This window comes from Astatotilapia calliptera, chromosome 13 (genome assembly GCF_900246225.1).
Source record: "Astatotilapia calliptera chromosome 13, fAstCal1.2, whole genome shotgun sequence".
Lineage (NCBI taxonomy): Eukaryota > Metazoa > Chordata > Actinopteri > Cichliformes > Cichlidae > Astatotilapia > Astatotilapia calliptera.
The window spans coordinates 11,718,347-11,742,550 of record NC_039314.1 but is presented as its reverse complement, the minus strand read 5'-3'; the positions used below and the strand labels follow the sequence as shown (position 1 = coordinate 11,742,550).

Sequence of the window (24,204 nt, the reverse complement as noted above, 5' to 3'; positions counted from 1 at the left end):
GTTTCTTCCTCTGTCTTTGTTGCAGGCAAACGTACATGTCAAATTCGACCCAGATAATCAAAGTGCGCACACATGAAATGTCAGAGGGAAGCGTCGGGGGCGTTGCTTTGTGATTCCGAACTTTTCTTTCAGCAGCCACTGAGCCTTTCCTCTCCACAGATCTACCCAGCTGCTAACTCGGAAGAGGAGAGCAGTGTTTTTGCGTCGCCCGTACTGACACATACAGTAGAAGAGAACTGCGATATTATTAACATAGCAGCACTGTGTCAGATGATGACACTCAAATTAGAAAGATGTAATCGTGTTTAGCCTGATTACAGATCTCTGCATTGTCTCACACTTCTACCATTGATTGCCGCCAGAGTATTGTCATCTCTTAAATAAGTCGATTTTACATCGGTTTTGTGTGCACGTGCGCTCGTTTCAGGCAATCCTCAATACAGAGCCACCGATGCTCTGCCAGTGGATATCTGCAGTTCTATCCCACAGAGCTTTATCCTCTTTTCTCACTAGTACATAAACCCTCTTGATGTAAATTAAACCAACTTTGGTTTGGTTCAGATTCAGGAATACATCTCATTTACATTTCAGTTTTTTCCAAGACTCGCAGATTCTGAGAGAGCTGGGGGGGTTTGTTATTCAGAGAATGTGAAGAACAACTCAGAACAAAATGGTTCAAAATGTGGCTTTGTTCTGACTTTGTTTTGCAACACTGGACAGCGCTGGCTGGCTTGTCCTGTTTGCTGCTGTTTTCACTCCTCGGGTTGATTGATGCACTGAGGGACTTGCACAGCTGGAAAGGAGACAGTAAACCAAAGGAGGGAACAAAGAGTAGCAGGCCACACAGGGTGCAGCAATTAAGCAGTTTTCTTGTTGTTAATTAAAAGCAAATTAGAGACTGTGACAGGAGTTGCTGTCTAGCCTTAATTGCTGGCAGCATGCATGCCCAGCCACACCTGTTATTGCATATTGACTCATCTTGGTCCACTTTTTTTCCCCCTACGCTTTCCTAAGGGGCGGAGAGGAAAACCTGGAGATCCTGGACCCAGAGGCTCGCCTGTAAGTTATCTACTGCCACTCTCACTTGTGTACATAGGCTCTTTCCTTTTGAGTTTACATAGAAGGTCAAGATCTATAGTGCTATCGAAAATATCCAAATGCATTCGTTTCAGCTTAATAGATCATTTGTTTGGTTTGCACATCCACTCTGTCTGCCTATAACACCCAATTACCAGCAGTGAAAACAGAGTTCGGCTCAACCTTTATTAGACCGGGAATTCTCCTGAGATCACAAAAAGGGTTGTTTTTTTTAACTGATATCCAAATAAATTCAGACACATTAAAGAAGTTACAAATTTATTACAACTACAAAAACATATTAAAGCAAACAGTCAATAAGGCCAGCGCTGCAGAATACAAAATCTGCCCCGAAAAAGAGCAATTACACCAACATTGTTCTATGTTAACTAATTTCATGCTTTCTCGTGCTTTATTGATTTGCTCAAAATCTTCTCCCATACTGCTACAAACAGGCTACATTATCGGCACCAAACCACAAAGGGTATATTAAGGTAGCACTTTAAAATGTTTGTATTGACAAGTAGGACAAGTCTGCCTAGAGGGCCCATTGACTCCTTGAAATATGGTCTTTTCCTTAGGCGACCGAGCCAATTCCAGACGCCATTTGTGTGTTTGTGTAGTGACCCACACACTAAAGGTCACAAACACTGTGATGCGTTAAAGGAGACAACTTGTCAGATGTTTAACTGCTCTGACGCCAGGACAAACAGGAGTGTTTGGGGATTGTGTAACTCTGATGTTTTGGGTGTCCAATTATTTTCATGCACGATTGTCTTGATTACACTCTTGATCAGAGACATAGGGTTTGGCTTATTTTATTCCATCCACAAATCGAGAGAGATTCTGTGCTGCGTCTGTTACCGGTGCCCAGGTTCAATTATCTTCATTATAATTGAGCCACTCACTGTTAAACAGTGTCTCCCACGTGTGACTCATTTTAGCCCCTGCTTCTTCCTTTTTTTCTCTTTAATAACTCGTAAAGTTGTGGAACACAAAGTCATAGGAGAAAAGAAAGGCAGGATGGAGAAGGTGTGACATTTCTAAATGGCAATGTCCTGATGATACCCTTCGCATGTGCCAGATTTGCCTCCGTCCCCCGGTATTGGCATTTATGAGTCACCTGTTTTGCTGAGGTAGATCTCAGGGGCAAAATCATCTATTCAAAACACACTCCAGGGCATCACTCTCTCTTGTCCATTGGCAGCAGGACGTGTGTGCGCAGTTGAGGAGGCAGCGGTTATTTTTCAAAGTCAAATTAGCATTTGACGACAACAGGGGAGCCTGTGAAAGGCGCATAACAAAGACGCACTCAAAGATTAGCTGCCGACTAGAGGGATCCGGCCATGTCTTTATGAAAGGCAACATCAGTGCAAAGGTTAAAAAAATATATAATATATGGAAAAGCCAGTCACAGGGATATTTGCAGGAATAATTTATATCTTCATAAGGGTCAGGATAGGGTTACGATTGTTATGTATTTGTGATGAATAACATGTGCGGCGCTCGCATGAGTTTTCATATAATTGTCTTCTTATTTCACAGGGTCCCGCAGGAGCCGTCGAAGGAGCAAGTGCCAAGGTATTACCCAAACATTTTTCACTACAAAACAAATACTGACAAGCGGCGTTTAAAGTAGATTCGAGGTGTCTCCTGCTTTTGATAAACTGGCCCTTACCTTCACTTCCAGCACGTGTGAATTGCCAAGATGACTGAGCAGTGTTCACTGTAGCAGCCTCCCGAATAGCCAAGGAGTTTAATCATCTGCAAAGTGTTGTCTGTATAAAGATGTGCCAAAGTTGTTGTCCCAAGAAACTCATCTGGACAAGTCTGACGTATGTGCCACCTGAAGTAGAGTCTGCTCTGCCCTTGACTGACTTTTGTGTGTGTGTTTATAGTCGAGAGCAGATATCCGTCTTCAGAGGTGGCACCTTTCAGTCAATTGTACACTATCTACTGTGCAAGTTAAATAGCTGTTCCCACCCTGCATCTCCTGCAGTGCAACCCAGCATGACTCACTGCTCACACTCCAAACAGACAGATGGTCATTACATACAGTGCTTTTGCAAAAAAACAAAAAAAAACAGGGCCTGCAATCATTTTCATGAAGCCCAGGGGTGCTGTAGCTCACCAGAGGCTGCATGACATACGCAGTGTAAAGGGAAAAAAAGTTGTACCAGACCTCCCGTTGTCTTTCTTGTAACCTGCTTCCTTCAAAAAAAATAAAAAATAACCACCACCACCCGCCAAGCCTCCAGTGGCCTACTTGTGATCATGCTGAGAGTGAAAGCCATTGTGTAGTGGACACCCTCTTGACCGCAGCTGTTCATTTGATGTATAGGTGTATGGTTTTGCGGTGGTGTCAGCTTGGGCCGCAGAAAACCTCCTGCTCCCTCTGCCCAGAGGAAGGAGAAGTGTCTGCTGGCCAACCTTGAAAAAGAAAGTTGTCTATATGAGGACACAGTTATTATACTTCAAAACAAATGGGATTGCAGTAGATACAGATGGAGGTGGAGCGCCTATTGGGGTCGTGTGACTCAACTGACAGGCGTTTTCATGTTTGACCAACCGACTGCTCAGTTGCAGCTTTAGTGTTTATACTTGAATCATAAAATGAATCCATAGAAGTCCAAATTTTATTTGTCAGAAATGAAAATAACCCTGTGATTGTTGTCTTGGAATTTTCTTTTTTAATTTTCAAATGCTGCTTCTCTTTAATGAGACCCTTTGTTAAAAAGTTTGAACACAGAGAAGAATAAGACTCGCTAAAACCAAAAAACAGTAACAAATAATTATTGTAGAACAGATTCAGGCAGAGAAAATAAACAGTATTCTGTCCTGATTATCTGACTCTAGACTTTTAAGTCAAATGTTTCCATTGGTGCTGACAAGGAAAACGTAACTTATTTTTGACTCGTCTCTTCAGTTGTCAGGTATTATAAGTTGACTTACAGACACCCGTGTTACCTTAACCAGGTATTTATTTGCATCCTTCCAATTTTTGTACGCAGACTTAAGCAGCATCACACTGTAACAGAATAAGCATTATTTTTAATCTAGCAAAACCTCAATGGAGACAAACAGGTCTTTATTTTCACACCCAGCAGAGCATTACTCCCAACATATCACTTCACTTATGGTGTCACACCTTTGCTAATCTGACACAAAGGTAACAGAAACAACTGGAGCAAGTTATAACTCAACACAGAGCATTTTTGATTTTAAAACAGGCCTAGCTCCATCCTTTTGCTCACCTTCCTCCTTTAGTATGAGCAAATATGAACGTAAATATGAACTTAATCTGCTTAATTTTGAGCTTTTGGGTTTATGGCGTGTGCTACAAGTTTACAAGTGCTTGAGAAAGTAGACCTGCAGGCCTGCTCTGACTTAAAACATTAAAATGAATTCTTATTAAATGTAGCGTTACGCCTGAAGGGGACAACGCTCGTAGGAGACTAAAGCTACGTTTGCGATTAGATTAAACGTAACATTTTGATTAAAGGACATGATTAAAGCATTCATTTTAATGCTTATGTAGATGTTAGATGAGACATGCGCTGCTAAGCACTATTGTTCCCGTGCTCTAATTCTTCCATTAAATGTGCATGCCAGCCTCGCCCTTGCCATAAATCAGTCATGCCCCTACATCACGGATACGTCTTCACTTTATCATTATAAATTTATGCTTTCTGTGGCTGACAAGGAAACTTGTGTCCCAGAGAATCACTGCACGTTTTAATCTTCCATAATGAAAAACAGAACTGTAATGCATTTAAAGGAATTTAAGCAAACCGGGGACGATACGCGAGAGCAGATAAGCCCTCGCACCTCCAAGAGGAATGAAAAGTAACAGTTTTCACGAGCAGCAATAATTGAACAGCGCCGGGGATTCTCCGTACCTCTCAGTGCCATCCTTGTGCATTTTTTAACTTGGACAAAATAGACGCAAGTTAGACTAAACTGCAGCTTGTGCAACATCTGTGTGAGCTGAGCCCCCTCTCACTCGCTCGCTCACTCACTCAACAGCGGGTGAATGTTTTAAAGGAGACAAAAAAAAAAGGTCTGCAGTGGATGATGTGCTGGGAAGACGGTGTTCTCATGAATTACATCTCCATAACTGCATCTCCCACTGACAGTCTCAAATGGGCTCTGACAGAATGCTGCAGATATTGATGGATAGAGGGATGCAAGACAGGCTTAATTGCAGTTTGATGAGTCAAGGTTTCTCAGAGGCAACATATCACCCGCAGACACCCACAGGTGGAGCGCTTCCCTGTCTTATACACGGTGGGCTTTCTCTTCGTATAAATACAGTCATAATCTACATAAATATTGGCTGTGGCGCAGTTAATCTCGTTTGAAAGGTTTATTAACTTGTTACATACACCTCTGCCAGTAAATTGACTTTGAATAATCTTCCGTGGAGATCAAACAAAGATAAAGATAGAATTTTTTTTCTTTTTTGCCATGAGTCTGCGCCAGATTACAGTGTACAAGTGACAACTCGGATAACAATAGTTTTCCATCTTGTGTGTTACGCTGAATGTCAGTCATAACTCACCCGTTAACTACTTCCACAATTCTGTGTGCAGCATGGTGGGTTGGCGGCCTACTTTACAGCCTCCCAACGTTCATATAGTTGATTTGCTTGCAACGTCTCCGCAGTAGTGTGGTGAGTTTCCACATAGTTGATAAAGCTGCAAAAAATTAGTGCTCAAAGTCAGTTTTGCCACTTGTTCCTCCTCCCCGACTAAAATATTAATAAGACAATCCATCTGTTCATACATTGCAGCCACTGCTGACTTAATAACAGCTCCTAATTTGGATGAGGAAACACTGACTATGTCTCATTAAATGAATATACCACGGCTGTCATTAGCAAGTCGAAGGGACTGAATGACAATTATTGTCTGTTAGCGTCCAGGCTCTGTTAGTGAGCGTACAAATGTGCTGCAAACTTTCTCAGATGTCTTTTTGTCATATTATATTGGTAAACAGATGTTCCATAATGTCTTTGCACAGAGTATGTGAAGCACTCCCTACAAATCTTTACACATGTGCCACGGACAACATATTTGCCACACTTTCTAAATGTAGCCAAGACTCCAAGACTTTGCATGACAAAAAATATAAGCAATAAAGGTCATAAGTAGGTGCTGAATGTATGCAGATTGTGAGAAAGCTAGTTCCTATGTGTATACGATTGCAAAAAATATATATATATTTATCACAAATTATTCATTAACTATCTGTCTTGACCAAGGATGGAGCACATTTGTCTTAGAGTTCTGTTTATTTAGTATATTCGCCACATAACTGACAGAAAAAAATCCTGTCAAAACACTTCAAGGGCATCTCACTGGCAGTCATGAAGTGCCATCTATTGGCAGGCAGGGGAACGGCATCATGAAAGTGCTGCAGTGCAACAGGGAATTAAGTTTTTCATTATCCTGCAAGTCTAACATAACGCCACAGGCTCATGAAGCTTGTGCCACTGTGTTTCTTTTGGCCCCTTCCATAATTACAAACTCTTTTGATTTTGAGATGACACGGTACTGAATTTTTTTTTTTTTTCTGATTACTTATTCATAGCAACTGTCCTTACCTAAGTTTCACTCTCAGAGCTTTGTGTCTTTGTGTCTTTTCGTCCTGCTTTGGCTGTCAGTCACTGTCAGAGATCTGCTCTGTTCATATAGGGGGAGAAGGGGGAGCCTGGAGTCCTGGGGGAAAAGGGGGAGAAAGGAGAAAGAGGAGATCCTGTACGTATTTTCCTGCACTGACATTTACAATGCCGCTGCGTTACAGAGTCATTAACCGAGGCTTCCCTCCCTCTCCCACAGGGTCAGCCAGGTGCCGAGGGATCCGGCGGCATGAAAGGACAAAAAGTAAGTCACATCAATGTCAAGTGGCAAATATGATGATTCCCTCTGTTTCTGCTCCCTGAGACTCTGAGGCTAAACCTCCTGAGTTAGTCGTCTTCTTCTTCTTCGAGTCCGTTTATCCTCCAGTGATCTTTAAAATCATCTGCCAACAAATAATGAAGCTGCCGACGATTTGTTGTGCGTGTTTGTTTTTTACATTTGCAATTGTTTGTATCATTTGCTCCTCTAAGCATGGTCCAGCTCATTTTCTCATTACTGACAGGTTGTGTGTATGTGTGAGAGTGTGTATGTGTGTATTTTTGTGTTTTCTACGTGTTAATATAATAGAGTCAGAGCAATAATTTGCAGAAGAAATCTCTTGCGGTAAAGACAAACAAACCAGGACCAGAGTTCTCAGTGGCGTCTGTACGGTATTTTCTTTAATTATCTATCTCAGTGTGCCTCTTTATGTGTCACTAAGCAGGAAGTTAGGTCTAAAGAAGAATGAAGTATTATTGTTCAAGCAGACAGAGCAATTTACATATTTTTACAGTAGCTCCTGACTTTTAAACTGTAAGAACTTAACAAATACGCAACAAATTATTTTACCGCGTTGCCCTATTTTCCAATTCCTTTACATACATTCAAAATGATTGCATTCTGTCATTTCAATAGGTAGGCACTGAGAGGTACGCACAGCTTATAATGCATGCAAAACTTGATTTTGAATAGATGTATGTGGAGTTCAGTTGATTGCGTTTGTTTCTAAAGCAGTCATACCTGCAGAGGTGTGAGGCTGGAGCTGAATTGCTGACATTTCCATTATATCAGTGCTGTCACGTTGATCCCGAGTATGTATAATTCTGGCTGTGTTCTGCATATTATTTTAGATAGCTGGGAAAATTGAAGTTTTGGTCTGATGCTGATGGTGCCAGATGATGAGCTGTTGAATCACCAAAATGATTAAACTCCTCGATTAGGTTTATCGCACTCAAAATTTCCACAGCAGTTCATACAGGTGGGGGTATTTCTGTCAGAGGTGCAGCCTGGCCTCAGTAGGCTGTATTGGCAGTTTGATCCCCTGCTCCTTTGGGACTGTGAATGGGCATCCAACTAACTAAAACGATGCTCAAAAGGTCTAAGGACAAATGTTAGACACAATTTTTTTAGTAGGAGAAGAAGCAAACATGAGCTGTTCATGACAATAGAGGAAAACTTGGTACTATGTGGCCAACTGTATGGCTGTCCATCCCAGTGCTGTCAAGCTATTGCACTAAAAGTCAAACATGTGCTTGTATTCCAAGAGGAACAGTTAAAGGATGACCAGAGTCTTTTGATATATGGCACGGGCAGCATGGAAATGTGAACCATATTTCTCGAAGTCTTACAGTCCAAAAGTCAGCCAGATTCATCATCGGGGAACAATGCATACCTCTGTGCAATTTCATAGCAATCCATCAAACAGGGGTATTTCTCTCTGGACCAAAGCGATGGACTTACTGACATTGACATCCCAAGAGCCGTGCCACAAATGAGTTGTGTGACTTTTTTTAACTTGTAATATGTGGGTATTTTTAAACTGACATTTAAATCGCTGGAAACCTTTTTCTGTTAAAAAGTGGTAAGGTACAACATGTGTTTGTTTGGGGTTTTTTTGCTCTATTACAACCACAAAAATTGCAGTTTGTAAATTGCAAATGAAAGAACTGACGCTCCCACGTGCTTTGCCAAATTGAAAGGTTCCCCGGGGCACTTAATAAGCCCATTACAATGCTCATAGGTTACATGGTATGGACATACACAACGTTAATTAGCATTCTGTGTGAGACACCTGAGAGGCGGTATCCCAGCACGCTCTTTAAGGAGAATTATGTTTTGTTTCTGCTCGTCTTTTGGCTGTGGCAGTGTTTTCACTAAAGACTGCTCATGTTATTGCTTTCTTAACTGTTGCTCTTAAACCTATTGATGTAGTTGTTCCAGGTAACCTGTGGCAGCTTGCTTTCAGCACTGGTTTCTCAAGTGCTTTTTTATGTTCCTTCTTTTTTGTCACTGCCAGCTTGTCGCTCTGTCACCGTCATAAGCAGCCACTGATACAATGTTTCTGTTGGATTTTCAGGGTGATGTCGGCCCTCCTGGTCCTCCCGGTCCTGTAAGTAAATCTATGCAACCCCGCCTCACAGAAATAGTCTTTACTATGAGTTGGCATGAAATGGCATTCTTAGGTTTCATCCTGAGAGACAACACACCATGCTGGATGAGTCACGAAAGCATTTGTTTGTACTTTTTTTTTGTGACGAACACAAAAATATGTCCGATGTTTGTACGTCAGCGAGCTGCTCGTAATAGAATTTGGGAACCGAGGAGAAGAAATAAAGAGCGGTGCAGTGTTTACCTTTGCAGTCACGCCTCGACCATGGTGGCATGTCATCTTGTAACCAATTTCCTTTCTTTGACAGTCCTCCAGCTCTGTTCTATCATTAAATATATACTTTTTCGTTCTTTCTTTCTGTCTTTCTTTTTTTTTTTTTTAATATGAGCAGGGGATCAGTGTTGATAAAGGGCACCAAACATGGGCAGCCTTTTTAAGGCAGATGAGATTAGTCATGTTGAATTTCTCTGGAAATAGCTCCCTCCTTTTTTCAGATAATGAATTCACTGATAATTGGCAGCTCCCTGAGAACTATAAACCACATGCATATCTGGGAATTGTGCACGGAATAGCTTTCACGGCGCTGAAAAGCTACGAACTGTGACTTTTTGTGTGTCTGGCATCCACAGAACGCATTTGCACTCATCAGATGTTAAAATCCTTCGCCTGGGAGTCTTTGTCGTGTGAAGTAATGGGGGTCACGCGGTACACGGCCCGCTCGTGGTGCTCATAATTTTAAATTACAGAATTACAAACCATTACAAGCCCCGATCTTACTTTTTTTCCCATTTGCGCGACAGTTTCAGCTGAAAGGCAGATCAGAAACAGAAACACTGACGTCACAGTGGATGTCTGACATATGCTGAAGGTGACACAGAGTGGGTGGCGCTGGCATGATAGAACTCATTACTTAGACATTTTAAAGACAAAAATACACTGTGACGAATCAGGTAAAGATCTCTGAGGCGGCAGTAATGACTCCAAAGGGAGGCAGCAACTATTTGTAGCCTTTTTTTTAAAGGAAAGAAAGAAAAAAGGATAAAAAAGTATCAAATGAAAACAGTCTCAAAGTCTTTGTGTCTTAAAAGACTTTGACATTTAGAGGACTCGGCCCTAATGGGTTTTGTTCTAAAGATCTGCTTCCTATTGAACTTCTGAAGGCTTTAGACGTGAGCTTGGAAACAAAGTTTGATGGCTTTGATTCTCATTCTCACTTTCATTGCTCGTTAGCAAATGATTCATAAGGAAATTAGACAACTTAATTACAGAGTGAACAAATATCACTCAATTTCTGCTGGTTTCACTGGTTTCTGTGTACCCAACAAAAATGTAATTTGATAAAAATGTACGTCAATGCAAGTGTCGTTTTGTTTATTTGTTTGAATTTCGTTTCTACTCGTGGATTAAGACTTTTTCTATCGAAACAGAAATAGAAATTGTGTTCATTGTTGTGTAGTGAGGTGTGGGCCACCCAGGATATATGAGATGTGTACTAGAGCACACGGCAGAGAGGAAAACATTAGTCATTTGATAAATGAGGCTATTTGAATATTTAGTACCAGGCTCTGTCTGTGCTCTCTGCTTTCCCGTGGCAGATAATTTTGGCAGTTAAACATTGATTTCCCTTACACAGCAGAAGCGAGGGTTCAGATCATTACCCTCCCTTCATAAACCTTCTTGTGCCTGTGTTTATTAGTGACAGGGAGGAGCAGTGCGCTTACAGGCATGCATGGTCATCACTTCCCCCAATGTCCTTAAAGTGGCAAAACAGTCTTTTTAGCTCTGAGACTGTGCTGTTTTTTATTGTCCCCGCCTTTAAAATAGAGCTTATAATCTATTAAACTGAATCTGTTATGCCAGGTTATCTGTTATGCCAAATTTGGACAGAAATTGAGTCACATGTTGATGACAATGAGTAAAGACATTGAGAATATGCAAGTTGAAGGTTGACTGATTGCGCAGGGATGCGTTCGAGGTTTCAGTATCTTTGTCAAATCTTAGTTTGACTATTGTTGCTAAAGGAAGAGAAAGCACCCCAGGGTATGTAGCCTCTTTGCAACAAAATTTCCAAAAGGCTTAGAGACGCATTTAGTAAGGAAATAAGAACAGCTGTAACAGCTGGATAGAGAGGAAAAAAAGGATCAAAGTTAAATGAGAAACAGTCCGGTTACTAATGAAAATGATGTCAGCTGTAGGCACATGCAGATATCTCCCACAGATATGGCTTTTAGTCCCCAGATTGCTCCTGTTTCCTCTTGCTTCTGATATCATTAAATCTTGCAAGAATGACCAGGTTATAACTGCACACAGGCACAAAACACATGGTTAACACAAGAGGCCTTAGGACATTCAGATATAATGAGTTCTGATGATTGCAGATAGATGCACTAGGCCTGAAACATCAGATCCACTTAAAAACCTTTTGTCCACTTTATACCAACATTTCTGTGGTGAAGCTCATATCCAGATTGTATCTGCATCTGCACAGATAGGTCTGCCTTCAGTAAATGTCTCCAGTGTCAGCACTGAAATGTGATTGTGAGCAATCCAACTGAAACAATCGCTCGTATCATCGCCGGCTGAACCGCGCCACCTCTACCCGGCGTGTGCATGCTCTCAAAGGCAATTGTGGTCTTTTGTGAAACTGGATTTTATGGAAAACATCTTTATTTTTCCAAAGCGAAGGATTTTGTGGAGTCACACTTTTGCATGTTTACTCGTTTTCAATTTGTCAGCAGTTTAGCCAGTTCGCTCACAGGTGTATCAACACGTGCACTTTCATTTCAAACTATAATCTGATTAGATGGGGAGTGCGTTAATGGCGGGTCTAAGCGACAATATGAAACTTAGGAGCTCCGTACAAACACTTTGATTTGCGACTTTAATTTCGGTGCATCGAGTGGTCTTGACCTCGTGCCTTTCGTTAATTTTGTTGTAGCAGGCTCTGCCCAGCTGCACTGTCACCCCATCTCTGAGCTGTATTGAAAGTATACCGCGAAAGAGAAAGGAAAAATACAGATTTAATCTTTTCTTATCTAACCTGGGTTCAGACCGGTGGCAAGAGAGCCAATTGTGAATTAAATAGGAGCTGCCACTCATGCATTCTTAAAATATTCAGTAGCTCAAATCACTTTGTTTCCTTTTATTTATTTATTTCAGTTTTCACTTGCACTAATTGTGAGATCAATGAACTTTTTAGAGAACACTGTGTCTTTTTCGTTACTCCTAGGTGATGACAGCACATGGATTAAGACAGCTTTCTGGAACTGTAAGCAGCTGTTTATGTCACCGAACATGAAATGTTTATGTAGTGTCTTATTTCCTCAAGCTCCTTGTTCACACTGCACACAAAGTACGGTACAGTCAAATTTTAAAGTCATCTGCTTTCTCCTGTTCTTTTCTGTTTTCTTTTCTTTTCCTTTTTAAGGACGAAATGAAGGAAAGAGCCCTAAAAGGAGAAAAAGGAGATGAGGTGAGATTTTCTGTCATTATTAAGACAATTTAACAACAGGAAACTAAGCATTAGGTCTCAGACATTGCCTCCAACACCACAGTGTGAAAAACACCAATTTCTTACGTAGCGTCAACAAAAGCGGGACTGACATTTGATTTTTGAAAGAACAATGGGACTTCACCTACTGTGCAGTTTCTGAGTTGAATTTCATCCTTGCGCTTTGTAAAGAAGCACAAGGTGAGCCGCTGAATAAATTGGCATGCAATTATTGTTTGGACCTCAAAACAACAGACGCATCTACTGGAAGCAAGCAGATTACAAAAGGCCACTGACGCAGCTATTGGCCAAAACATCAAAAGACAGTCAGCTGAATGAAAAGAGAAAAAAAACAAATCACAAGCAGAGATGCAGAATCAGACTGTCTTTGTCAGTGCATCAAGTTTTAGAAAATCTATAATAAAGTGTCAAGTCTCTGCCTTAATTAAAGTATATTTATGTCAATGCTGAAAGAATCACATGTGAAATATTTGAAATGGAAGGGTTCAAAAGTAAGTGGACACGCCCAGAAGAGCGGAAGAGTGGAGCTGCCTGTCAGATTGAGGCATAAAGAGGTCATCATTCACATGAAGGAGATCCAGAGTCAGAGAGGCGTCAGAGGTTGTTTGCCGTGAAGCAGCACAAAGTGGGAAAATAACTGGTACACAAATATCGTTGATGGCTGGGAAAAATATTTTTGTGGTGTGTAAAAAAAAAAAAAAAAAAAAGCCCATTTGTAACTGCACGGCAAGTGAGAAATGTTTTCTGTGTGTCAGCATACATGTGTCCCTGTCAGTGATTAAGACAGCATGACCTCAGAGGATTCAAAACAGGATGCAAAACCATGGTAACCCTGCAAATAGGAGAGAAAAGCGTGCAATTTACAAAAAAAACCAGACCAAAAAAAGAACAATAGGAAGCTACGAGTGCTGTGGAACAATTTTCTGCAATGACACAAAATGACACAAAATTAACCTCAATCAAATGTTACAAAGAGGAGAATGTAGTGGGGAGAAAAAAGGAATAGCTCAAAAACCAAAGGTCATGTGACCTCATGTGTAAAGCATTGTAGCAGTTCTGAAGTGACAGTGCGTACAGGAGCATTATGTGTGGTAATATTCAGAAAAAACATCCTAAACATAAAGTTAGAGAGAGCTTTTCAGGGTGAAGAGTGGGACTATCCTCAAGTGACTGAGTCAAATACTCTAATCTAAGTGTGATTGAGGATGCAATCTGCTTGCTGAAGAACAGACTGGATAGCAGACTATCAGCAGAGAGACCACTCAAAGAGGAAAGTGGAAGTATAGGGAAGGCCTGGAGACTGCAGCCAGTCACTGAGTATATCAGCCCCCTACTAATCAACCCGTAAACACTGAGCACCGTGTTTGTGTCATAACAGCGACACATCATAGTCGGAGTCAAATTAAAGCTGAGAATTGCCACATTAATCATATTTCGGTGTTTCTTTGTTGAAAAAGCCAGAAGAACAGTGCAAACATTTTAAAAAAAAATGTAGTGTGGTATGAAGCCAAGAGAAAAATTTCACACACTCATTTTTTTTCTCAACAGCTGCTGATTTTATTATATTCACATTCTCAGTGCAAGAAAAAAGCTAACTTGGCAAAGGAAATATTCTGTGTTTTAACCTTCACATCATATGCTAACTTCACGAAAGTCCTTGAAGACTTTTTTTTTAAACCTTAACCACAGTCAGCCAGAGAAATGGCTTGGATCTTTATACACATCTTGAGAACGGATGTTTTTCTGTTTCCTTTACTTTCTGCAGGGGGAGAGAGGCGCTCAAGGACCGCAAGGCTTCAAGGTGACTTATCAAAGACTTAACCTTTGCACTAAAACTTGAGTATCTACTGCCAAGAAAATAAGGCTACAAAATTCCTTCCTGTCCAACGTAGTACTCTCTGTAACTCTCCACACAAGCTCCACAGTGTTTGTACACCAGTAGTCGCAGCAGGGTATTACTGATTTCTCTGTCGGATTCTATTTTTTTTAGAAGGGATCCTTTCTTCGGTGTATATTTGGTAGGTTGGCAGTAACCCTACGAAGTCCAGTGATGTTATTGAGCTGTTACCGGAGGGTACCGTGCTGCACAAAGTTTCTTTCTGTTGTTTAGGTTTCACCAAATACTCCAAAACATTCATGGAGCACACAAAAGTTCTGCTAAACACTGAACTCAGAAAGAAATCAAATCTATGTAGTTTTTCTCTCAGCGCTGTATGACAAAGCACAGAGGTCAAGATGTTTTTCCTGCAGTTTCCTGCCTCCCGTGTGCGTCTTATTCACCCTTTTTGGTGATTTAACAGGGAAACATGGGGCCGCCAGGACTAAAGGGAGATCAAGGACCAGAGGTGAGGCTTTGTGTTTATCTCTGGGGTGCTGTGCCATTTAGAGTAGGTCAAACTTTGAAGTCTAAAAATGTGTTAAATACAAGGTAAAATGATACACGTATAGGCATGAAAGGCCATTATAGCTTTGACCGAGGAGCAGAATAACAAGAGCTGCTGAGGTTTTGGTCATTGATGGAAGGAAAATAAAGTAAAATGCACTGAAATTCAGAGTTCAGTCCAAATTAAATAACTCTAAATCTGCAGTTTTGGTGTTTCTAAGCCTGTTTTGTAAATGTAGTCTTTTGAATAATGCTCATGATGATATCAAGTGTTAATTAAGAAGACTCTGTCTCAGTGCTACTGTAAAAGATGTACTGTGAGATAAAAGCCAAGATACAGTAAAAATTCAGTTTCCATGGTAACATATGAATCATTTAGATCATCCTCACATATAAAAACAATACAGTTCAAAATGGAAGTGAATATGAGAAGCTTTTACAGAATAACAGCTTCGCTTTAACTTGAAATACCGCATGCATGCAAATATACTGCTGCTCAGGCAACGTTTCATGAAATTCTTTGGAAAGTCAGTGTTTGCATTGTAGCTGGGCTGGGCAAGAACACCCAAAGCCCAGAAATCATGTCTATAACCAAACAAAGAGAATCGAATATCCATAGTGTTGGTTTTCCTTTGTGTTTTTCCAGGGGAAGCAAGGCCCTCCTGGATCCACTGGAGCCCCAGGACTCCCGGGCAAGCCAGTAAGTGTTCTGGCATCATAAACACCAGCACTTCATGTCAAGTCTTCCTTTTTCTCATCGCCTTATCTGTCACCTTGCCGTATCGTCCTCTTTCTTAACGCCGCCAGCCAAATAGAGAGATAAATAGATAAACCTCAGCAGGCAGAGATAGAGAAGAAGTAGGGGAGAAAAGTCCAGAATTTTTACACAGACGATCAGTAATCAAATTTAAGAATTAATTAGTGGAAAGAGGCAAATCTAAGCGCTTTATGCCGGGAACGGAGGCAGAGGCCCAATCTGTTCTCCACACCTGCTTCGGTAATGAGCATCTGTCTTTATTCAAAAGCAGGGAGGGAAAAGAGGCATTTCATAAATCCTGGCTAAGGGAAATTATGTTGGAACACAGCAGCCTGCTGAAGCAGTGAGGAGGAGGAGATAAATGTGTGTGAGAAGATGAAGGCCTGGTGATAGATGTGTCTCTTTTCACCACTATTTACAGGGCTCACCAGGGGAGCCAGGGGTACCTGGGAACGATGGACTGAAAGGAGAAAAGGTAGGTAAACTTCAAATCAAGTCCTCACCTGAAAGCAAAGAAAAATGAAGCTATGATGTTTTATTACAGGTTCAACATGCCAGACAACTTGCAAAGATGCCTTTTAGATTACTTGCCCTTCGTCCAATCCTCAGTCATTGTGTAACTTTGTGTTCCTGTCTCCGGTGCCTCTCACTCCTCTGTTTTTGCACACAAATGTTTTTTTCTTCTTCTTGCAGTTATATTCCAAACACTTTGCTGAAAGTGGCAAACTAGAAAAGTGGAAAAGTGTGCAGCTGACATGCATATTTGATGGGGTTTGTTACTTGTCAGAAAGAATGAAGATGCACTCAATTCTCCCCACCCACCAGAGTCACTCTGTTATTCTCCAGAGCAGAGAAATAGACCTAGAGTGCTTAAGCCTCCTATATTCATTCACATAAAATGCTTAAGCCTCGTTTTTTCCATTGTATAATCCTCCTTTGTCAAATTTGCTATACTGACTCCAATCTAAGAGGCACTTCATTCGTGTGGCGCTCTATGAATAAATAGGAGAAAAAAATAAGCAGCGTCTGTGGCTTAAATATGAGGCTGGGGGTAGAAGGCAGTTAGCGTAGCATAGAGTAAAAAATGTTAGCAGATGCAGCAATTAACAATGTTTATACATACATATATATGTATATTCTTATTAGGAACTTTAAAGATAACTAGTAAATATAGTATATTGTCAGCTTAATCAATCAAGCAATCATGACTTTTTTAAAATGGGACTTTACTGTGGAAGACTGTCTCTTGAGCAGTAATAGCTGCTAATATTATTGACAAAACAATAAAATGCTACAATTCTTTCATTTATTTTTCAAGCAGTATTTTCCAAAAACAAGCAAAAAAGGAAAAGAACAGCTATATGAATGCTAAGCATGGTGGCAGTCTTTACCCAACAATGCTGACATGCTCATTTGTAGCAGCTAGTCATTACCACCATGCTAAAAATTGATAAGTATCAATAAAGCACTGTTGAGGTTGATAGCAAAGGCATAGCAAAGAACAGATGAGGAACAAAGTAACTCACTCAGTTAAGGTCAAACTTCCTGTTTCAACAATAAGACAGAGCCCAGGAAAAAAATGGCATCTGTGGGAGAGATCCAGGGAGAAAACTGCTGACCAAAAAGAAATAAACATCTTGATGATCCCTAAAATTTAAGAGGAAAATCATTCTCTGAAATTTTTCAAAGCTTTCAGTCCCTTTGCATCTGCCATAAAATAAACATGCCATTTCATAAAAAGATCACCATAGCAACAGTCAAACATGGTTGTGGAAGTGATTTAACAAGGGGAGCAGTTGTTTTTTTCACATAGGGTCAGGTGGGTTTGGATAGGGTTTTTTTTGATGATTTAAAACATGTGAGTGTGACAAATATGCAAAACAAAAGGTTCTCCCACTAACATGATGCGCTGGTGTTGACATCGTTCACATGTGCATCCTTGCATCTTCTCACCCTTTTTTTCACCTCACTGTGTCTAACTAACACTGCACTTTCTTTGGCTTGTTAAGAAGACAGGGCTGGTTTAATGTTTTTTTATGGAGAAATTTCTAAATAGCATCTGTCTTTCTGTCTGTAGGGGGACTCTGGTGGAATGATCGGCCCACCAGGACCTCCAGGTCCTAAGGGTGAGCCTGGCGAACCTGTGGGTGGATATATGGTGGGTATTATATCAAATGTAGACAGTAACCTCACCTTGTTGGGTTCAGCTCTGAAGACACAGGATACAGCATTAAAAACTATTAATGCAGTCCAATAAAACAGCAGATGGAAACACAGGAGACTTTCAGAAATGCAGATCACCTGCAAACAGCTAGAGTAGCAGCAGGCAAGTTAAAGAAACTAGGTCCTCCAGCAGCGCAGATGCAATGATGTTATGAAGTAGCAATATCATTAGATAGTCCACCATCACATATCCCCATCCTGGATAATCACCTATCCTCGTAATTGGAGCACATAGCTGTTCAGTTTCTTTTATAGACATGGCTCTGCATATAGAAATGTTCATTATAGCTTTCCCAAAGAGGCTGTGCATGTGCAGCCACAGCCTCAATCCCGGTTGATGGCACTCGCACTTCTCAATCACCTCTGGACTTCTGCAGCTTTAAACAGTCGTGTTTGTTTGTGTGTGGAAACACCAATCTGAACATTAAGCCCAACAGCAGACCTACTGATCAAGCAAGCCATGGGTACCGTGAGCAGAGTAATAAAGGAAAGATTGTGTTCAGGCCGACGTATTTAAACCTCTTAACATTCTCCTGCACTGGGAAAATTGGAAAGGGATTGAAAAACACGGCTGTGGGTGTCAAGATGGGGTGTTTACCACGTGAAAATGACCTCTCACAGTGTTGTATGCAATAGGTGAAAAAGCTAAACTAAGAAAAATGGCTTTCATTTAAAGCAGACATATTTCTGTCTTTTGAAAATACCATTAGTGTGCGGAGATGTAGGAAGAAATGTCCTTAGCATTTATGGACGTTATCATATAAGACAAAGGTAAGGGAAAAGGAAATAAACAAAACATATCTTTAATGAGTTAGCCTGCTCAAGCAGCTAAGGACAAAGCCACTTTTATTCATGCGGGGTCGCCACAGCAGGTAGCGCCGCACATTTGATTTGGCAGATTTTTGTATTCAGTGCCCTTCCTGACACAACCCCAAAGGAATCTGTTTCTCCTTCCACGATCGTTTCCTTGTTAGGCAAATGTATAAACCACTGAACTAAGATGTCACACACTTTGTTGAGCTTGCCTTCAACTGAATAATAACCAGCTAAGTCTTTGTACTTTAAACATGCTGTTTATATGAATTTCTATAAATTTATGATCTACTCTCACATACCGAGGGAGAAGTTCTGTTTCTGTAGAGTGGAAGTGCCCCACTAATGTCATCAGATCTCTTTGGTTTCAAAAGTTCTGTACTTCCCAAACTTTAGTGTTTTACGTTTGACTGAACTGGTCCATTTCTCCCCAAAACTGTAAGAACTGCTGTGTTGGCTCAAACCCAGCTTCTGCCCAGCTAATTTACAATGTAGGACTTGCACCAGAAATACATGCTGACCACAGAAATCAATGTCTCATCTGGATGGTACAGTAAATAATGCCCGCACCTCGATTCCAATTAAGGTTTTTTGTTTTCTCCCCCACCCCCCACCCTCTCTGTGGTACGGCATTATCACCTTGCATCTGTACAGTGAAACTAATCAAATTGTTGTAAGCAGTATTGAACATGTGCTCATAAGGCAACACTGTAATGTGTGTAGCTCATACTGATTCAAGACTCCTGTTTGAATTAAAGCACTAGGGCTGCTTCTCGGGCCTTACCTCAGTTCTCAAAGAGAATTGCTGATCAGTGTGCAGTGAATTTCTATTCTAAAGTCTTCTTTGTTTTTTTGTTTTGTTTTTGTTTTTACAGGGGGACGGGTTGCCTTTAACTAGAGGGTCTCGTGGACCTAAGGTAGGTCCTCCAACATCACCAAATAAGCAATAAAAAGTGAAAAAGAAACAATTCAGCTAAATAAATTTAATTGTACTACAAAAAAGAAGAAGTTGTAACAAATAGCTTACCTGGCACGAATTCCAGGATAGCATGAGCTTGAAAATGTGTCACGGGAATGAAAACGTCCACACTTTGCTTTGTTCTACAGAACCTGACACCGACTACATGTGTCATGTTCTGTAATGATGTAACATTATGTAATCCTAGGCTGAGACCTTAGGGCTCTGTGTGGCTATCTGAACACTTTGTTCAGATCTATTGGTGCAATATTCCTCTGTGGGAAAAAGTAAGTGCAGCCTTGGCTTTACGCGGTAGCGCTGCTCCATTTAACTTTTGTGTTTTGCATCATTGTCCTCCTGGTCGTACTGTGCCTCACTCAAATTCTTGACCACCTTTCCATGTAAAGTTTCCTCATTTGCAAAATGTTGCTCTTGCATGCAGTGCCCACGTTAAATCCCCTCCATAAGCATTCCAGTGAGATTCTGATAGGATCTTGTGTGTAGTTTTTATTTGGCCAGACCCTTCTTTAACCTTTAATTTTCTTCTGTTTGAGCCATTCTTTGCTAAATTTACCCGTATGCTTGAGGTTATTATCCTGTTGAAAGGTAGCTTTTTGAACACATTGCCTTCAAGGACACTGCTTTACAGCTTCTCCTTAAAACTGGCCTCTGGTCTATTGCGTTTAAACCATTCTCTCTGATTTCCTTGAGCGCATTATTCCAACAAACCTACCTTGAAGTTTATTATCAAACTAATTTTGCTTTGATGGTCTTTTTTGGATTTCACTTAAACATTACACAATAAAGTTTTGAGGTTCTTGGAGACTTTTTTTTACTGCTCTACATCATCTTCCATGTTATTTACTTTTTTTAACATGAAGATATATCTCCTGAAGTCCATCTAATACCAGCTGGAAATCACTAATATGACTGATATCACTGAAATTGTCATAACATGCTTGGATATCAAAGAGATTTCATTCTTTTTTCTGATCACTTTGTACTATCAATATCAGTGGATTTGACATGGAAAAATAATTGCACAGTTGAGTATCTTATGTATCATACGTAGGCAAAATGATGGACATAATTAAAATCTGCATGATAACGGCCTTCACCGCGGTTATGTTTTCTTTCTTTACCCTTTAAGCAAAGAGGCACAAGATAACAGGAAATGGATTCTGGCAGTCTTTGAATACTTAATGAGCAATGCAGCAGCCCTTCCTTTAGCTGGATTCACCATCATTAAATCATCACTGACCACTCCCTTGTGTTTGTGTTAGGGTGAAAGAGGCATCCCGGGATTGCCCGGAGACCACGGTGAAAAGGGCGAACCTGGGGAGAGCATTACAGGGCCACCTGTGAGTATGATGTCGTATTGATTGGTCAGTGAGCACCAAACCATTTATTATTTAGTGGCACCCTTGAAACATTTCAGATTCCTGCTTTTGTCTTAGGCGTGGAAAGAATGGGCTACTCTCTGAATACTGGAGATGTGTTTTTATTAGAAACATCGGTCATTACTTGCTCTCTCGCCTCATCATGCACGCTCTGGGGTGCTAGTTTGAAACTCAGATTTGACAGTGAGTGAGTCTGTGTTCATTTTTGAAACACAGGGTTGTAGACAGAGAATCAATAGATCAAAAGGTGTCTAACACAATTCCTTTATTGGATCCTGGGTGCTAGAGGGCAGGTGGTGTTAACAAGATGTGTGATGTGTTTTTAGGGCCCCATGGGACCCACCGGGGAGCCAGGAATTGAGGTGTGTGCGATAAATTTTCTGTATCCACAACACAAACAAGATGTTCAAGTCGATTTTTAAAAATGTTCGTCCAATTAGCCATGGATCTCTTCTTGGCAATTTTGTTACAGCACTATTAACAGTAAGTGTGGGTGACTGTATAGGGCAACACTGCTAGCCTCTATCTTGGTATTTTTCAGGGCTCTCGTGGACCCCCGGGTCCATTTGGCCCCCCAGGAGCTCCAGGAAGAGAGGTGAGTTAGGACAGCCTGTCCTTCCACTGTTTTCCACTCCCTTGCACGTTTACAGATAAAAGATGGCCAGAAGCATGGAGAAATGTCAGCTACCAACTGTGGATGAACAAGTACAATGTATCACAGCTCCTGGACACAAATCCCCACCAACTGAGAAGAGTGTGAAAGCTGAAAGTTATAGCCTTGCCTGTGTGCTTCATATCGTAACCAGAAGTGCTGTTAACTCCTTGTTCTGTCTCAATTAAAGGGCTCCCCTGGTAGGCCAGGTCCACCGGGGCCTGCTGGACCTCCAGGTGAACCAGTAAGTAAGAAAATCTCTGTTTTGCTTACAGCGGTTCAGCATCACTGATCAGCCATGAGACCTACTGAGATCACCTTAAAGTCAAACTCAGTATTCAGACTGTAGCTGCAGTTTTGGGATAATAAGTAGCTGTAGTTCTAGTGTTCAGCAACCGACACCACATTCAGGAAAATGTTCCAGTTTACAACAAATTGGCGGCCCCCTGTTGTTAGAGCATATTTTTATTCCTTTCTTGTGTCTTTGTGAGTTTCAAATGAGGAGCATTTACTAAAGTGCTAATAGCTGTAGTGTGAGTACCTCACCATTCCTACCGCTGCTGCATCAAAGCCTTGAAATTTTTGCATTTTAGCCCATTTATATTCATGCGTTGTAAAGACGCATGAAAGCCATTTATACCATTTTATGTTTTTTTTTTTAAATACACGGGCTTCACATCAAAATGTTGGTTTTTTTTCTCAGCTTCAGAGAACAACAATATTTTGAAGATTTGGGATCATGTCTTCCAAAATAACAAAGTTATTAAACCGTTTCCTCAAGCAATCCAGATAAAACTGAGAATGAAACACTTAAAGCAAACTTTGTTAAATATGTTCAAGGAAAAAATCGCATTCCAGGCATGTAAGTCAGTCTTGTGTGCCTTGTGATGTTTTATTAAAAGAAGCAGTCGAGCAAAAATAAACAACTGCAGAAATCTCAAAAATAAAGAGAGATGAGATTTGAAATTAAGGTTTTTTTTGTTTTGTTTTTTTTGCTTCTTTTTTCCTAACAGACTGCCCTGCCGATTTTTGGAGACATGGGTGCTTTGCTTAAGGTATTTATATCTCCATAGTTGATGATAATTGCATTGTTTTCACAGAACAATTGCATGCAAAAGCGTGAGGGTTGGTATTTAAATTGAACAGCATTTGCCGGCTTGAAACAGTACTATCCCACTAATACATGGATGCAATCACTTGAGAGATATTGTGAGAAAGCCCTTGAGTGCCTTCATCAGGATGACTGGGAGAAGGAGATCCAGAAAATAAAAGAAAACAATTTCACGAGAAAGCCCGGATTACTCATTCACCAGAGGTGCACAGTGTGACAACATGTTTAGTAAAGCCTCTCAGTGTGACAATGAAATATTGAAATATCACACAAGTGCAATGCAAATAAAGTGAAAAACAAGATTATAAAGAGATTACTGTCTCAAAAGATAAGATCGGCTTCAGATATGCATTGTATACAGTTTTACAGAAGAATAATTGCTAAATAGCACTTCTCCATTCAAACAATGTCTCACCACTTGATCCAAAAGCCTCAAAACACTCACGCAAAATGACTTCTCTTCTGCCCTAGCTCCGTTTTAATTGTCTCTTCTCTACATTTTACATTACTTAAACCTTAACCCTCAATATGTAAATCTGAACGAATGTTAACTTTTGGGACATATTATATAAGTTTGTCCCAAAATCAGCAGACAGGCTGTCACGGCTCGGGGCAGCGGCCGTGTGAAGAGTGGAAGGAGGACTCAAACGCAGCACTATTTCAGACGTGAAGGGTGATTTATTGACAATACTGAACATAAAGTGGAGATGGCAAACAGAACTAAGGACGAACTAAACTGGGAGAAACTACACAAAGGAGTGGCAAACCTGAACATGAAGGGAGAACAGCAGGGAGAGCACGCAGGGAAATTCACCGGGTATGAACACAGACGACGCGACGAGGAGCAGAGGAAAACACACACTATAAGTACACAAAGAGACACTGGGAAATCACACACAGGTGGGGGAAACAGCTGGACCTGATTAACCTGACGAGACAGGGGAACACTAACACCAGGGACCAATAGAGGGAGCACAAACCCAGAACCCAGTGTCTAAAATCCCAAACACAAACCATCCCAAAACAGCCCAAGAATAATAATGAAAGTAATAACAATAAAGAACATAAACACAAAGTCACTGAGTCATGGCCGCAGGACCATGACACAGGCAGCACTTTAAAACTTTTTTCTAACATATTCCTCATATATTGAAATATATTTTGTTACAGCAGTGCTCAGGATCCCAACCTTTCCTGACCAGTGCTGAATGTGGACCAGGACTACACAGTTAAACCTAATACCAGACACTCCTCAGTGTCTCCTGAGATAATAGTACAGTGTTAAAATGGGATTAAGTACTCCTTTAGT

The 24,204-nt window shown here is 40.8% G+C and overlaps 1 protein-coding gene across 5 annotated transcripts in view; it reads left to right on the top strand.

Moving 5' to 3' along the window:
• The window catches only part of LOC113035410 (collagen alpha-1(XIX) chain), a 103,359-nt gene that overhangs the window by 54,308 nt on the left and 24,847 nt on the right, over window positions 1-24,204 (top strand). For all 5 annotated transcript variants that reach the window (XM_026190953.1, XM_026190955.1, XM_026190954.1 and 2 more), the window contains 18 exons: window positions 1,015-1,059; window positions 2,623-2,658; window positions 6,774-6,836; window positions 6,918-6,962; window positions 9,055-9,087; window positions 12,317-12,355; window positions 12,515-12,559; window positions 14,364-14,399; window positions 14,899-14,943; window positions 15,628-15,681; window positions 16,160-16,213; window positions 17,816-17,896; window positions 19,650-19,691; window positions 21,016-21,093; window positions 21,459-21,494; window positions 21,674-21,727; window positions 21,975-22,028; window positions 22,798-22,839. In XM_026190953.1, coding sequence (XP_026046738.1) covers window positions 1,015-1,059; window positions 2,623-2,658; window positions 6,774-6,836; window positions 6,918-6,962; window positions 9,055-9,087; window positions 12,317-12,355; window positions 12,515-12,559; window positions 14,364-14,399; window positions 14,899-14,943; window positions 15,628-15,681; window positions 16,160-16,213; window positions 17,816-17,896; window positions 19,650-19,691; window positions 21,016-21,093; window positions 21,459-21,494; window positions 21,674-21,727; window positions 21,975-22,028; window positions 22,798-22,839 — 882 coding nt within the window. The remainder of the gene's footprint in view (window positions 1-1,014; window positions 1,060-2,622; window positions 2,659-6,773; window positions 6,837-6,917; window positions 6,963-9,054; window positions 9,088-12,316; window positions 12,356-12,514; window positions 12,560-14,363; window positions 14,400-14,898; window positions 14,944-15,627; window positions 15,682-16,159; window positions 16,214-17,815; window positions 17,897-19,649; window positions 19,692-21,015; window positions 21,094-21,458; window positions 21,495-21,673; window positions 21,728-21,974; window positions 22,029-22,797; window positions 22,840-24,204) is intronic.